The following is a 16,864-nucleotide window of genomic DNA, read 5'->3' as shown; positions in this document are numbered from 1 at the left end:
TGCGTGTAAAAGCTCCAGTTTATGTTTCAATACTTTTAGTTTCGAGCACCATTTATTGTGTAGCGCATCATTATTTCTTATCATTATTATTATTGGCATTGGTGTAGATTAGTAGCACACAGTAAAGCTTTGGAAAAACATCCTTCGAACTTTCGTTTCTGAAAACGTCGCCGTTACTTCACATTTATACTTCGGACAGTTTAGCAAAAAAGTACCTACGAGTCCTGCACAGATGTTTCCTGAAACGTGTTCTGTCTTGATAATCGACGCAAAATGTTTTTGCACTTTATCAAGACCTGGGCAAGCTGGTAAATATGGAAGTTATTTATGCAGTCCTAATGTTTAATGATGAGCATGTGTGCCCATATGGAGGAATGATCCAGTAATGATAAAAAACAAATGGCCTTTTTTTTTTTTCCCTCATAACAGCATGACTATTTATATTCCTGGACGATGAATAAATAAAAAGGCAATTAAACCCTCTCATGAAGCAGGAGAATATTTCATTTTAAACAAACATCTTCTCTCTCTCTCTCGCTCTCTTTTTTCTTTCAGCCTTCGTGTGCAAACTCAGATTATAATGGAGGGTATGTTGACCTGGCTCAGATTAATGGACGAACCTCATCAGAGGAGCACGAACGCATCATCCGTACCATGGCTCAGGTAACACTCAATAATAAATGAAAGATCATTCTCAAATGCTTATCATGTTCCTTCCCACCAACATCAACATGCCAGCGTTCAACAACCTCTTTTTAGTATTTCAAAGTGTACAAACTTAGTGATAAATGCGTGTTGACTTGGAGAAACATTTAAAAAAAATTTATATTGAAAGCTGGAGACTTCCCTGAATACAGGGAATAGAATACAATCAAGCTGTTGACAGTCAAGGGCATTGTACAAGGCCTCTATTTAAACTTCCATTCAGAAGCTGGAATCCTTCATATTACATTTGAACATTTTTAGTGCATCTACAATCGTGTGGGTCTATTCATGTATCGTGTATATCTGTGCATTTCTAAACAGGGTCGCTATGTAATCCATACTGACTTGGTGAAACCAGTATCAGGCGGCCTGGGCTTCAGTGTGGTAGGACTGCGAAATGAGAACCGTGGAGAACTCGGCATTTTCGTCCAGGAAATCCAGGCAGGGAGCGTTGCATACTGGTAATGGCTGCCTCACACACAAATAAGGCCATATATTACCTGCATGTTGTAACAGAACACTTTTATACTAGCCTGCCACTTTGAGATGAGATCTTCAAATTGGCGCACCCTGAACTGCCGACTTTGGAAATTTTTCCCCTCGATATTCCTCTTTCTTGTGAAAAGACATTATGAGACCTTGCAGCTTCCAGCATGTTTTGTTCTTTAATATCTCTCTCCTTTGTGTAGTAGTAAAAGCAGGCTAAATGGTCGTAAAAATACATTACAGAAGTGTATCTAGCCCAGGACATGCATGTTTTTCTGCCCTTGTCTATCTGGTTGTGGAACAGAAGGAGGTCAGCAATAAATGAATGCTTTGCAGAACCTGAGCAATAAATTCCTGGAATAAAATCCAGCAATAAATTGCTCGACTGTACAGAGTTCAATCTTATCCCAGGTTATTTTCCTCGCTTGTACAAAAAAGTGATGACCCACCGAAAGGGCGAGATCAGATCTCTGCAGTATGATGAGGTCTTACTATGCATGTGTGTTCCATCACTCTGCATAACGATTGTGTGCTTTGTTTATCAGCGATGGGAAGCTGAAGGAAGGAGATCAGATCCTGGCGATAAATGGACAGCCACTGGACCAGAACATCAGCCATCAGCAGGCAATTGTGCTGCTGCAAAGAGCATCTGAGCATGTACAGATTACGGTTGCCCGAGGGGCAATTCCTCAGCTTTCCAGCCCAGTGGTGTCCAGAACACCCAGTGCTGCTAGTACACTGTCTGCACATTCGAGTGGGGTGAGTGACCATGCACGCATATGAGCACACACAAACATACACACACACACACACACACACACACACACACACACACACACACACACACACACACACACACACACACACATACCATATATTCATCTATTTTATTTTATCACCCCCTTATGAGTCTTTTTAATTCTCCATCCATTTGTCTGTCCGTTCATTTATTTATTTATTTATTTCTGCAATCATTTACACATTCATCGACTCCATAAAGCGAATTACTTCATACATGTTTTCGTCCATCAATCAACCCATTTTTCCATTAAGCTCATGAGTCTGTTCATTGGTCCTCCACCCAGTATTTTAATCAACTGTCCATCAATCTCAATATTTATCATTTTAATTATCAGCCTTCTGACTCTTTATTCATCCATCCATCCATTCATCTGTCCATCCATCCATCCATCCATCCATCCATCCATCCATCCATCCATCCATCCATCCATCTTTCATTAAACCTTTCCTTGTTTATGCATGCATCCACTCATCAGTTTGTTTATCCATCTATCTTTCATGCACACTTATTTATTAATCTCCTAATTATTCATTCCATTCACCTATTTATCCATCCCTCCATTCATTCATCTTTTCATCCATCCATCCATCTATCCATCCATTTATCTTTCATTAAACCTTTCCTTTTTTATACATGCATCCACTAATCAGTTTATCTATCTATCATTTCACACAAACTTATTTATAACCTTTTAATTATCCATCCATCCATCCATTTATCAATCCATCCATCCATCCATCCATTCATCCATCTTCCATTTAACCTTTCCTTTTATGCATGTATACACTCACCATTTTGTTAAACTATTCATCTTTGACACATTTATTAACCTCTTAATAATCTATCCATCCACCATTCATACATCCATCCATTAAGCCTTTTTTTATGCATGCATCGCATAATCGGTTTGTTTATCTGTCCATCCGTTTATAACACACACTCATTTATTAACCTCTTAATTATCCATCCATCCAACCATCCATCCATCCATCCATCCACTCATCCATCCATCCATCCATCCATCCATCCATCCATCCATCCATCCATCCATCCATCCACTCATCCATCCATCCATCCATTAAAATGTTTCTTTTTTATGCATGCATCCACTCAACAGTTTCTTTATCTACCCATTTATCTATCTCACACACACACTTATTTATTAATCTCTTAATTATCCATCCATTTATCCATCCATCAATTTAGTGATCTATCTCATTTATTTTTGTACTAAGAAATCTTAATCAACATGGCAATGCATGTATGTTTTAGTATCAGTTTATCACCTGAATCATTAATATACTAGAGAAGAAATCGCTAAATATTTACTGCCGTCTGGACCTTTGGACATGTTCCATTGAACATGTTTTTTAGGTTATGTCTCTCTGTTAGATAATTATGCTTGTGAAGTATGTAATATTCGCTGCTGTTACCTCGATATTGTCCTTTGCAGACTCACTGGACACAGGTGGAGACTATAGAGCTAGTCAATGATGGCACTGGTCTGGGATTTGGCATCGTTGGGGGTAAAAATGCAGGTGTCATTGTCAAGACTATTTTACCTGGTGGTATTGCTGATAAGGTATATGAGCCCCACGCAGTCTATCAGCCATATTCAGTGTCAACTATTTATTATTTATTTAATGGCCATATTAAAAATACATGTCTATCTCTTTTTTTTCCCCCTTTCATTTAAACGTACAGGATGGTCGCTTGCGCAGTGGTGATCACATCCTGCGTATTGGGGACACTGACCTGTTCGGTTTGGGCAGTGAGCAGGTTGCCCAGGTGCTGCGGCAGTGTGGAAACAGAGTCAAACTGCTCATCACCAGAGCAACTGTAGATGAGGCCTCTCCTACGCCTGTAGCCCTGCCAACAGTTACTGAGCAACAGGTAAACCTGAAGGATGCCTGAACATTACAAAACTCAGACACTGTCTTTACAATGTTTATATGTACCATGTCCTCCATAATTATACTGAAAATTTGCAAGGATTATAATAACCGGTATAAAATAAAATAATAATAATTATTATTATATATATAATGATATTATTATTAATTTCCCTATGGACATTTTATATTAAATAAAAAGAAATTGTTACTCACTCTCTTAAATAAAATGAAAAAATAAATAAAATATAAGGAGTCTCCTTGCAAACATATATATATATATATATATATGTATATATTTCCATGCCAGGCATTATAAATTATATTAATTACACAGGTGCTCATATTTTTTACACCAAAATGAGTTTTCACTTCTTCTGTGGCAGGACCATGAGGAAGAGGAGCAGGATGCATTCGATGTGAGTCTGACGAAGAACACGCAAGGTCTCGGTATCACCATTGCAGGATACATAGGAGACAAGAACTCTGGTGCGTCATACAGGCAGATTCACTGATGTTTCGATGAACGTTGTTATGCTTACGATTCATGTCATGTCTTTTGTAAGATTCTCAGCTCGTTTGAGTTTGACTTATTTATCGCTCGTGCTCCAGTGGTGCCGTTCTTTTCTCCCAACATTCCAGTTCTTCTTTGCTTATGTTGTGTGTATTTGGTTACAGAAGCCTCTGGGATCTTTGTGAAGAGCATCACCGCAGGAAGTACTGTGGAGCAGGATGGTCGCATTCATGTTGGAGACCAGATCATAGCTGTGAGTCTTTAGGGCAATGTTTATTGAAACAGATAAGCAGTTTGTAATAATCTGAAATAGCTTTAAGCTTTCAGTACTTGTTCAGTACAGCCACAGTATCCTCTAAACTGTGAGTGTGGTTTTTTTTTTTATCTGCCTCGGATTATCAGTGGGCAAAAGCAGATGTACGCATTCCCAGACATAAATGAGCCTTCAGCTCTGCTCATGAACATGCTCTTTCTTCTTTTGTTCTTTGTCTGACTCGTTCTCATGCCTGCCCTCTGCAGGTCGATGGTGTGAACATACAGAGCTACACCAATCAGCAGGCAGTGGAGCTCCTACGCCACACCGGTCAAACAGTCCACCTCAAACTTGTCCGCCACGGCTTTAGACCAGAAGACACTCTTCTGCCGAGCATGGCTGTGAGCAGTGAAGTCAACCCAAGACAGGAGTGTGAATCCTTGGGCAGCATGAATGGTAACCATAATATTAGATATGTAAATGTCTCACAGAAAAAGAGCAGCGGTTGACGAAGTACACAAACCATGTACTTATGTAAAATATGACTTCAGGAAAAGTGCTCCCTTTAAACTTTTACTTGAATAAATGTACAAAAGTATTTGCGTTCAAATGTATTTAAGTGTCCAAAGTACTATGATTTATTATGGCTATCATGTTCCTATTATTATTGTTGTCACAAGACTCTTTGCTTATTCAACTCAGTTTTACGTGAAAAGACTCTAATGTCACTCTCAGCACACCGATCTATTAATGGAGCGATATTAATGAGTTAAACACTGATTGGTGTCTATTAAAATTGAGCGCAAAACCTTTTCAACTACTTCAAAACAATCGCACAAATTAGGATTGTGGCGAGTTAAAATCAGAAGTTTCTTCCATCGTTTATTCCATTAAGTTTTTTACCCACTTGTCAATAAAAAAAGGAACGACTAATTTCACAAATTGTAGTTGAGTAAAAAGTGAGATATTGGACTTTGAAATGTAGTAAAGTTAAAGTCAAAGTCTCGCCAAATGAAAATACCTCTGTAAAGTACAGATATGTGAAAAAGCTACTTTAGTACAGTAACGAAAAAAGGAATCATTCTGACCTGTAAAGCAACCAATAATACTATATCCCAGTTCAGTCCAAATAAAAATAAAAGATTTTGAAGTATATATTTCCCGCACTTTGGGGTGGGGTTATAACTCTATTGTTTTGTTGTATTGAAAAGGGGAGCTCCATGGTTTTATGTGCCTGCGAATATTCTATTATTATTTTTTTTTGCTTTGACCATAATCACCACATAAGTTTAAAACCTCTAACCAAATTCATCCATGCATTTACATATATTTACATTTACACATTTACTCATCCCATCATTTTCTCCTCTCTCAGCCTGCAATTAGTGAGGCACAGGACAAGAGTGAAACACAACCCAGTCATTAGACAGTACAGAATTGCGTGTTTCTCAGACACTCAAGACTAAAGAATTTTCACGCATAACCTGCATAACCTGTACATTCCTATTAATATACATTTTTTTGTTGTTCATATGTGGCTATTTAGACCCTATTGAAACCTCCAGCCGTGTGGTTGCTGCAGCTGTTTTGCCGTGTGCGTCTGAACAAAATAAAGGTAAGAGAAGAGAGGCGCCTGAAATTGGACCTCGAAGTGTAAAGTTTTATTGTTATGTTAATTTGCACTTGTGCAATATTGTGAATTTTCCTGCAGGCTTTAGATTAAATGACGATGAGGAAGAGGAGCTGAGGAAGGAATGGCAAAATGCTGTCGGTCCCAGCAATGAAGTTATAGTGAGTAATTTCTCAGTGTACTTTGATACATCGCTAGTTCCATACATTTGCATTACATTTTTCACAAACATACAAACACCGATCAGGCATAACATTACAACATTATAACATTATGACAGATGAAGTGAATAACACTGATATCTCTTCAACATGGCACCTGTTAGTGGGTGGGATTTAATAGGCAGCAAGTGAACATTTTGTCCTTAAAGTTGTGTTAGGATCAGGAAAAATAGGTAAGCGTAAGGATTTCAGTGAGTTTGACGAGGGACAAATTGTGACGTCTAGACGACTGGGTCAGAGCATCTCCAACACTGCAGCTCTTGTGGGATGTTCCTGGTCTGCAGTGGTCAGTACCTTTCAAAAGTGCTCCAAGGATGGAACAGTTGTGAACCGGCGACAGGGTCATGAGCTGCCGAAGCTTATTGATGCACGTGGGGAGCGAAGGCTGGACCATGTAGATCCAACAGACAAGCTCCTGTAGCTCAATTTGCTGAAGAAGATAATGCTGTAAATGCGCGACAGGTCAGGATTGTTTTGGCAGCAAAAGGGGGACCAACACAATATTAGGCAGGTGGTCATAATGTTATGGCTGATTGGTGCCCAAGTTATGCCTGGTCGGTGTATATTTTTAAATCAATTCATTTTTATTTGTATAGCGCTTTTAACAATGAACATTGTCTCAAAGCAGCTTTAAACAGATATTTGTGGGACCTTTTAGATTTTATAGAGTTCACCTTTTGTTAAAAAAATGGAAATAGGAATTACGTTGTTTCTCAGGCTATTGTGTGTGTGTGTGTGTGTGTGTGTGTGTGTGTGTGTGTGTGTGTGTGTGTGTGCAGGTGGTACAGGTAGAGAAATGTACTGAAAGCAGTGGACTAGGAATCAGTCTGGAAGCAAGCGCTGGTCACCACTACATATGCTCGGTTTTACCCGAGGGACCTGTAGGACGTTCTGGAAAATTCTTCAGTGGCGATGAACTACTGGAGGTGCAGTTCCACTTAAAACCATGAACATCGCTTAGATTCTCATGTTCATTACTGACATCGGCATTGTTCTCGCTCGTTTGTGTGTAGGTGAATGGTAAACCTCTTAGAGGTGAGACACATAAAGAAGTGGTGGGCATTCTGAAGGAGCTGCCTGTGTACGTGCACATGGTCTGCTGTAGGCCCGCCCCTTTGCCCTCCACGGACGCTCAAACCGATCAACCTGAGCTGGAAGAAATATCTACAGAGTCGATAGAAAAGGTATTGTTTAATTTAAATCGGATTACTAAGTACTACTAAATAACTAGTGCATATTAGTATGGACCGATTTCACAGGAGCCGTGCATGCGTATTCATCCCAGTTTAATTTCGCCTTTACATGGATTACATCAGATTATACCCGTGAACAGATTATATCCCTAACCCTAATGCAGAGACACTGACACCGAGGGTAGAGTGACAAGACACCAGTTATGACACAATAGAACAGAATGATCCAGATTATTTTGTTGGTTATTGTTGTTTACGTCCGTAAATAGTAGGTCAAATGTGTTATGTGAATTTATTTATTGATTTATTTATTTATTTTAGGACTTTGATGATGTTGAGGATTTCCTCATGCCTGGTGAATCAGAGACAAGCCCAGGAAATACCATGCCAGAAAATACTGGGGGAACTTCATTAGCGATGTGGGAGTCAGAGATTCAGGACATCGAGCTGGAGAAAGGAGAACGTGGGCTGGGTTTTAGCATCCTAGACTACCAGGTAAGAGAAAGATTCGAGTCACAGTAGCTGTAGCGGATCATACAGGATTCGAATAGTTATGTCTTGTCGGAAAGATTATAATTCTGATTTAAGCCGAGGTCTGAAATGAGATACATGTTATAAGCCGTGTAAACAGTTCAGGAGAAGATGTTGTGTGTTCTTTTTCAGGCATTTAAAATCTCATAAAAAAATTCATCGTGTCGATCGTGTTTGAATAAAACAGGTTTAAGATGTGCTGAACATGGTCTTGGTGGGAATTTGGCTCGAAATTTTTGTTACATGTACATAAACATCAAAAAGAATGGACATGTTGCTTTTCTTTTTCGGATGCCTACAGTTAACGTTATAAAATTATTATAATTTTTTTACAAAGAGCCCTTTTACGACAAATGGGGTCTTACTAGAATCATGGACATGCGCAAACACTCTTATGTTTGTATTTAAACTTGTATACAGATATCCATCTGTCTGATTTCTATCTGATGTCAAACAAGCTTTAATGATCGATAGTTAACAAAACAGTTTTAAAGTTTAACGAATTCTACGATTTTTAATTACATTCATGTCTTTACTGTGCATATCGAGGACCCTATGGACCCAGCTAAGACCGTCATCGTGATCCGATCTCTGGTGCCTGAAGGTGTGGCTGAACTTGACGGACATTTGTTGCCAGGAGACCGGCTGATGTATGTCAACAGCATGAATCTTGAGAGTGCTACTCTGGATGAGGCAGTACAGGCGCTAAAGGGGGCCAGCTTAGGCACAGTCCACATCGGAGTAGCCAAACCACTACCTGTAAGACACAAATAGCTATTTATGACTATTAATATGTATGCGTCTGTGTGTTTGTAGGTGTGTATGGGCATGCTTCTTTCTGCTTTAGAGGCTTTTGCTTCAGTAACCTGATTCTTTTGCTGGTTCTTTAAATATTTCATGCTTTCAGAGCCGTGCATGCGCCTGAAATGTAAACTCAGTGTTTTTGCTTCGGTTGAACAAAAATAAAGTCGATATGCATGTATTATTCGGCAAAAGCCCAGTCTAAATTGTGCATGTTTGACACTTTTTAAAATTCTAAATCTTTTGAAGGCCATTACCGCTTTTCATTGTGGTGTCATTTTTGCACCCATTCCCTACACACATGCAGACTCTCATTCTCTCAAGGACTATGCAACTGGTGTGTTGTCATCTGCATTGCCAATATTTAACTTCACATTCCTAAAGCCTTTCTCAGAACTGCAGTTTTGCTAAAGTTCATCTAAAGCGATCGCAACACTTTGAAGCTCACATGAAGAGAAAAATCCAGCGTTAATACATTTTCATTCGAAATTTGTTGCAAATAACCCAAATCAAATTGAACTCAAATCAGCAGTCAGTGATCACAATTGGAATTAGTCTTCCTTCTAACATGCCTTGCACTACTAATTTACTCAATCAAACATGACTATTAATCAAATAATTCTATAATTCTAAATCCAGAGCAATCTAACGAATTAAACACCACCCGGTTTTGTCAGGAAGAGTTCTACATGTGCTTATTGTTCTGAAAAGTTTTACAGCGCTCTTTTTGCAGACTCCCTCCTCCATCTTCTCGGCTCTGTCGCGGACGAAGAGAGATGAGGAGGAGGAGGAAGAAGAAGTCTTATTCCGCGCTGTGCCAGTACTGGTCAGTGCTTTTGGGACATGTTACTGTTACTATAATCCTTTTATCATGAAGTGATAATACATTTCAAGACTGTGCTGTTGAAAACAATCATCAATGATGTCCTCACAGGTCTCTTTCTCTACGAAAAAAATGTAAAATAAAAAACAAAAAGGCAGCCTTTCATGCTACCAAGAAAATTAAAAAATTTTAAGTACATAGTCCTTTGTCCTTATAGAGAACGTCAGGATGTCAAGGATCACATGCTTTTCTTGGACAACTGTGTAATTTATTAATCCTTTTAGATCTTTAAATCTTTGGCGTAAGACATTTTCTGCTCTTCTGCGAGTTTAAAGGAAGTTACTAGTGCAAGGCAAAAATCAACTTTGCTGGAAGTAAAAACAAACGTGTTGGACAACAGAGGCTTTAGCAGCACAACACTAAAACCAAAAACACCACTGTGCAAATAGATCATTTTCATCTATATGAAAAAAAAAAGGAAATGCCTTGACATAAGAAGAAAGACAAGAGCATATGCCTGCTTAAGATTCTGATTAGCACGACTGACGTATTTCAGATCGACACCAGTGATGCGGACTTGTCCGGCGAGAAGTTCGATCGCCGTTACGACAGCGAGGAAGACGACACGTTCCAGGCGTCTATGATCGCTCTACATGGAAGCACCTGCAGTGGAGATCTCACCTCTCAGACGGCTGTACAAGCCTCCACTCCTCAGGTATTAATAGCCGTGTAAAGTATTTTAGCACAAACAAATGTGTAGAGCTGCTAATTTTCTATACACTTTTCATTAGTAACCCTACCATTTTCCTGATAGAGCCATTCCCCTGTAATTCCAGGCCGCCCACTTTGTCCTCTGGGGTACATATCAGCTAGTGCATCATCATTTGAAAGCCACAATCCCCTTTCCAAATTATCCCTCTCTCACCCAAACGACCCCCATGACCCACTGAATGACATTATCTGAAGCAGCCTATTCCCACCTCCCATTCACAAGAACCACTTCAGCCTGGCGTTTTGTCTCCTGTATAATGGCTCTCTGTGCCGACATTCGGGGCTATATTGCAGCAAGGTCCATCAACCCTGATTTTATTTGAGACTTTATTGGTCCTCGTGGGTTCGGTTACTGTTGAAATTTAGTGCAGAGCCTTTGCTGAATCAGTTAGAGGAATGGCGCTGTGTTATAGCCATCTGAAATGCTGCCAGAGTTAGTAATGGGGATATTTGGCCTGTGTGATTATTGTCATTTATCCTCCATTGGTTTGTGAACAAACTTCACTACATCATTGGTCCAGGTGTTGATTAGAAGATTATCAGCCTCACATTTGGTCGTAATTGGGATCATGAAGCTTGCGTTGGTTGCAGTATGAAGTTAATGTGTTGTCTTATCTAGAGAAACGCTCACCTGGATTCGTTCATGGAATACCCTTTTATGGCGGTGTCTGAAATCAGAGAGAAATTTCCTCCCATGGATGAGGAGGAAACATCTGTACGGCTTAAAGCAGGGACTGGACGACTTGGTTCCACTCCCTCCAATCTATTTATGGAACACGATTTGGAGAAAATAGACCCAGTGGACCCACTGATGTCTAAAGCCGGGCTTTGCAGCGCAAACCCTGTTTCCACTTGTACAGAAGAGAATCTCATAACAACATTATACAGAGAGACAGAGAGACCAGTCCTGCCAGAGATCCGAGGGCGAGCGCATGACGGTTGTTATGTTGCTGCTTCTCAAGAGGAGGTAAAACTTTACAAAGGATTACAATATTTACAACGCAATTATATTTTCACAAACTAACGAAAAGACAAAACGGGTCTGTTCTTTACAATCCTTCCTTCTTTTCCTGTCTTTACCCATCCCATTAAAATTGTTTACTTGAGAGCCTTCCAGGTAGTTTTCATCCCTTTCTCTCTCTGGACTGCATGACCCTGCCTTGAGCAGTAATTTTTGTGTTTAGATTTTTTTTCCTGGTGTGATTTTGTGTCTCTGTGCAAAACCTTCAGGAAGATGATTTCCCAATGGATAAAACTCCAGAAGAAGAAACCGATCAACAAGAAATGACTCTATTGAGCAATTTTGAGAGGACCATCACCGTTGTCAAGGGCAACTCAAGTTTAGGTTTGTTGTTTATTAAGCTGAACCTTTTTTTTAAGGTAGATGTATATTAGGTTTGTATTTATTATTCTCAGACTTTTACATAAAATCCGTGCCTAATTTTTTTATATAAACTCCAGTACAGCATCAAGACTTGTTTGTGTTTACCAGTAATACAGGTGATGCAAATGAGTGTTAACCCTGTTTCAGGTATGACAGTGAGCGCGGTGAAGGATGGTGTGGGAATGCTGATCCGCAGTATCATTCACGGCGGGGCCATAAGCAGAGATGGACGTTTAGGTGTCGGAGACCTCATTCTCGCAATCAACGGAGAATCGACCGGGAACCTAAACAACACGCAGGCACGCGCCATGTTGCGCAGACACTCGCTCATTGGATCTGACATGGGGTAAGAAAAAAATGCATAATATTCACAAAGCCTCGCAGACGTGGTCGTGCGATCTTTACTCTATCTACACACCTTGTAAAACTGTACACATTGAAGTCAAATGAATTTTCTTGTATTATTTGAATTCATAAACTTTAACTCCAGACACTTTTATGATTAGTTTTAGTTTGTGTGACCAGTGGTAACGCCACCGCAGATGCAGAAGCCTTTATTCTTTCACGGTTTCTTTGACTTTGCAAGAGGATTGGTTGAATCATGAAGCACACTTTAGTTGCACAAGTGCTGCTGACTAAAAGCACCTGTAACATCAGCAGCACTTAAACAGATTTCCACATTTCTAGATCATCCCTCGCTCCGGAAGAGGAGCTCTGCCCTTTTTATATGTGAGTATGTTTAACTCTGAATGAGTGCACTTATCTTGATTTGGCTCTGTCTGTCTCACTGCATGGCTAACTCATTCTTTTTGTTTATCCATCTTAGTAGAGCAATTTCTTTTTTACATTCTGTACACCTTAAGTCAAGTCAAATCAAGTCAAGTCAAGAGGCTTTTATTGTCATTTCTTCTATACACAGTGGTACAGAGTACACAGTAAAAACGACACAACGTTCCTCCAGAAACCTGGTGCTACACTAAACAACATAGAGCTACAACACATAACATAAAGCTACATAAAGTGCATCGAGTGCAACCTAGTGCAAACAGTGCAGACGAAAAACAGTACAGACAGACAGACACACAACACAAGACCCTAACTTAATTGCCAATATGGTAACTTATAGTTAAGGGGAAAAATCATACACAATTTCTTTGTATGTGTTAAGAAGGATAAAAATTTTTTTACATAAACTTAGTCTAAACTACTAGAGTTTATATTGCAGTGTTATCGAATTGATAAAAATGAGCTGTATCTTTTATAGGGTCATATGACAGAGGTTTTGCCTTCAGATAATGAGCAATCTGATTAACTACTCTAAGGAAGTCCCAACACTCATACTGATTAAATTCTAAATGTAACTCGAGGGTTTTGCTGCTCATATCTGGATAATCACGTTGCCAAAATGCAGCTACTTACACTCTAGTCATATTTCATTTACACCTAGCATGCAGTTTGTGTGTCTGATGGCATCCTCGTACGCCACTCTTTTTATTAATATGCTTTCTGAGTCGTTTGCGCTCATAGGATTGATTTCATCACGAACAAGCAACTGAAACCTGCTGTTTGATCATCTCTGATTTCAGTTCAATTTGCTTCGATTCATTTCCCTTGTCTTAACTCGGATTAATTACGCTTTTATCAAATCCAATTCATCTTGTCCTTTTCTTAACAAAGACAATTTTTTTTTTCCTAAATTAACTCGGATTCATGCCCTGTTCCATCTAATTTTCTTAACTTTGATTCATTTTTCACCTTCTTAACTCTAATTCATTGAACTTGGACTACATCTGATTCCTTTTCTTAAAACCAGCATTATTTCATTCAGATTAACTCTCATTCAGTGCATTCAGCCACGACACGTGTTTGCATGCTACGCTTCACCATTCAAATGAGATGTGATTCCCTTCTGCTAGATCTGTCATCTTTCCGTGTAATATAAATGTTTTCCAAAACAGTCGATTGTTCATTTAATCCTTTAACCAAGTCCTCTTACCAAAGTGGCTGTTTAATTCATCTGTCATTTTCCTTACGTGACTTAAGAAAATACATGTATTTAGCATGACAAGAGATTCTTGGCAAATCCAAAATTTCTTACACAGGAACATTTTTAGAAATCGCTTTGTGATCGGCAATAAACGTTTTAGAATTCAGACCATGAATACTAATTGTTTTATGTTAGAATTGAATCTCTAATACAATATTTACTCACTAGTGAAAATACAATGATTACTATAAATAATCAGTTTCACCGTCTTTTATTTTGAAACTCATGACGATGACATATCTAATAGATGAAAGGTACTTGAGAGAGTGTGTGTTCTGTGTTTGGGTTATAAAGTCGTCCCTCGAGTTATCGCGGTTCGAATCTCACGGTACCACTTAATCGCGGTTTTCAATTTGGCACATTATTTACATAGTTTTGCGAAGGGTCCCGATTTATTTCGAAAACTCATAAAACCTATAACAAATTGTTTTTATTGGGATTTTACGTTGAAATAAAGTAATTTATTAATAAATAAAACATCTAAACAAAATCATTATAAAACGAAGTAAAAGTATGCCTAAAATACCGTATAGTGTAACATATATTTACCAACAAAGAAACAAAGAAAAATTTGTGTTGTTCTTTACAAAATTGTTTGTTATTGAGTTTTATGCAGAATTAAGATAATCTGATAATAAAAAATAGAATTATTAATTATAAAATAAAGTTAAGGTATACCTAAAATACTGTATAGTGTAACATATATTTACCCGAGACTAAGAAAAATGTGTGTTGTTTTTTACAAAATTGTTTGTTATTGAGTTTTATGCAGAATTAAGATAATCTGATAATAAAAAATATAATTAGTAAATATAAAATAAAGTTAAGGTATACCTAAAATACTGTATAGTGTATCATATATTTACCAGAGACAAAGAAAACGTTGTGGTTTTTTTTTTACAAAATTGTTTGTTATTGAGTTTTATGCAGAATTAAGGTAATTTATTAATAAAACATATAGTTATTAATTATAAAATGAAGTAAAGGTATACCAAAAATACCGTACAGTGTGTATCACGAGATCACGATCACGTGTACGAAATTGAGGTGCTGGGATGCTGAAAATCTACATTGTACAGCTGGATTTTTTGGTGGCGGCCATTTATCTCGGAAATTCCTTTTTCTCGGTCGCTTTTTACCGCGATAAACGGGGACGACTGTATATGTGTGCAAGTGTTAGGTTGATTTGAATGATGCCGTTGTCCGTGTTTTACAGCATTACCTACGTACCAGTTGAGTATTTAGAGGAATACAAGGCTCTTAAGCAGGCCAAGGTTGATGCCGTTGCTGTGGATACATTATGCACACCAGGGTAATCACGTTTATTACGAACGCATTGACTAAAAAATAAAGAAATAAATCATCGCTTCAACGTAATGAACGTCAATCGATTATCGCCACATGTTCAGGTCTTTAAGTGAGCTTCCTGAGAGGGAGGACGGTGAAGGGGAGGAAAGCGTTCTACAAACAGCAAACTTCAGCAGCTGGAACCAACCGAGGAAGTGAGTACACACATGTACACCAGTACTCAATATAGTACACACACGCACATAGAGGTCGACCGATTCATCAGTTTAGCCGTTTAATCACCGATATTTTATTGCTTGAATCTAAGTTTCGCCTGGTCTGTTGTCATTATATAGTCTTTTTTATTAATTTAGGATGTGACTGTTTTTATTTATTTGGAGTGTTACTTTTTGTTTTAGTTCAGTTGCATATCTTTAATTTTTCTCAATATGAATTAATAGAATGAATATATTTATTCATGGTGAGACCTGCGATGTTGTTTGGATTAGAGACAGTGGCATTGAGTAAAAGCTGGAGGTAGCAGAGCTGAAGATGTTAAGGTTTTCGTTGGGAGTGACGATGATGGACAGAATTAGAAATGAGTTTATTAGAGAGACAGCGAATGTTGGACGTTTTGGTGACAAGGTGAGGGAGGTGAGATTGAGATGGTTTGGACATGTGCAGAGGAGGAACATGAATTATATTGGTAGAAGAATGCTGAGGATGGAGCCACGAAGTAGGAGGAAAAGAGGAAGGCCAAGGAGGAGGTTCATGGATGTGGTGGGTGAAGACATGCAGGTAGTTGGTGTGAAAGAGGCAGATGTAGAGGACAGGGTGGTATGGAGACGGATGATCCGCTGTGGCGACCCCTAATGGGAGAAGCCGGAAGAAGAAGAAGAAAAAGAAGAATGAATATATTTATATTTATTACATTTAGCACGTTTTCATTATTCAGTACTTGTTTTATTTTTACATTTAAAATGACTAATTTTCACTATTTTCCATGGTGTGTTAGTGTTTTTTGTATTCATTTTAAGAAATATTGAATGTTTGGTTATCAGCAAGTATGATCCAACCAAGCTATCGGTATAGTGAAATCCACTCTCGGTCGACCTCTACACACACACACACACACACACACACACACACACACACACACACACACACACACACACACAAAAACCTACTATATATACATACATACATACATTCATACAAATATACATAAAGAACACTGTGTGTGTAAAGGGTGGAGCTCTACAGGGAGGCAGGAAAATCTCTGGGTATCAGCATTGTCGGTGGCCGGGGCATGGGCAGTCGTCTGAGCAATGGTGAAGTGATGCGTGGCATCTTCATCAAGCATATCCTTGAAGACAGCCCTGCAGGACGCAACGGAACTCTGAAAACTGGAGACAGAATTGTACAGGTAACAAACACACACACACACACACACACACACACACACACACACACACACACACACACACACACACATTTTTATGCATTCTAATGTTAGTCTAATGA

At 38.7% G+C, this 16,864-nt stretch overlaps 1 protein-coding gene across 6 annotated transcripts in view; it reads left to right on the top strand.

Annotated features, from left to right (window-relative positions):
* The window catches only part of mpdz (multiple PDZ domain crumbs cell polarity complex component), a 45,190-nt gene that overhangs the window by 12,011 nt on the left and 16,315 nt on the right, over positions 1-16,864 (top strand). For 3 of the 6 annotated variants that reach the window (XM_083532449.1, XM_083532448.1, XM_083532447.1), the window contains exons 4-25: positions 556-663; positions 1,027-1,166; positions 1,737-1,950; positions 3,447-3,575; positions 3,698-3,886; positions 4,272-4,374; positions 4,564-4,652; positions 4,919-5,108; positions 6,199-6,267; positions 6,364-6,443; positions 7,283-7,429; positions 7,517-7,687; positions 8,018-8,191; positions 8,777-8,986; positions 10,408-10,566; positions 11,242-11,589; positions 11,853-11,967; positions 12,154-12,352; positions 12,694-12,735; positions 15,270-15,365; positions 15,463-15,555; positions 16,589-16,766. In XM_083532449.1, coding sequence (XP_083388575.1) covers positions 556-663; positions 1,027-1,166; positions 1,737-1,950; positions 3,447-3,575; positions 3,698-3,886; positions 4,272-4,374; positions 4,564-4,652; positions 4,919-5,108; positions 6,199-6,267; positions 6,364-6,443; positions 7,283-7,429; positions 7,517-7,687; positions 8,018-8,191; positions 8,777-8,986; positions 10,408-10,566; positions 11,242-11,589; positions 11,853-11,967; positions 12,154-12,352; positions 12,694-12,735; positions 15,270-15,365; positions 15,463-15,555; positions 16,589-16,766 — 3,243 coding nt within the window. Of the gene's footprint in view, positions 1-555; positions 664-1,026; positions 1,167-1,736; positions 1,951-3,446; positions 3,576-3,697; positions 3,887-4,271; positions 4,375-4,563; positions 4,653-4,918; positions 5,109-6,198; positions 6,268-6,363; positions 6,444-7,282; positions 7,430-7,516; positions 7,688-8,017; positions 8,192-8,776; positions 8,987-9,335; positions 9,366-9,761; positions 9,855-10,407; positions 10,567-11,241; positions 11,590-11,852; positions 11,968-12,153; positions 12,353-12,693; positions 12,736-15,269; positions 15,366-15,462; positions 15,556-16,588; positions 16,767-16,864 lie in introns of all 6 variants that reach the window. The other 3 variants (XM_083532444.1, XM_083532446.1, XM_083532445.1) reach the window with 3 other exon arrangements.

The sequence above is a fragment of the Silurus aristotelis genome (genome assembly GCF_946808225.1).
Source record: "Silurus aristotelis genome assembly, chromosome: 27".
In the NCBI taxonomy this organism is placed as follows: domain Eukaryota; kingdom Metazoa; phylum Chordata; class Actinopteri; order Siluriformes; family Siluridae; genus Silurus; species Silurus aristotelis.
Note: the sequence above shows the minus strand (reverse complement) of the source record. Positions and strands in the feature narration are given on the sequence as shown.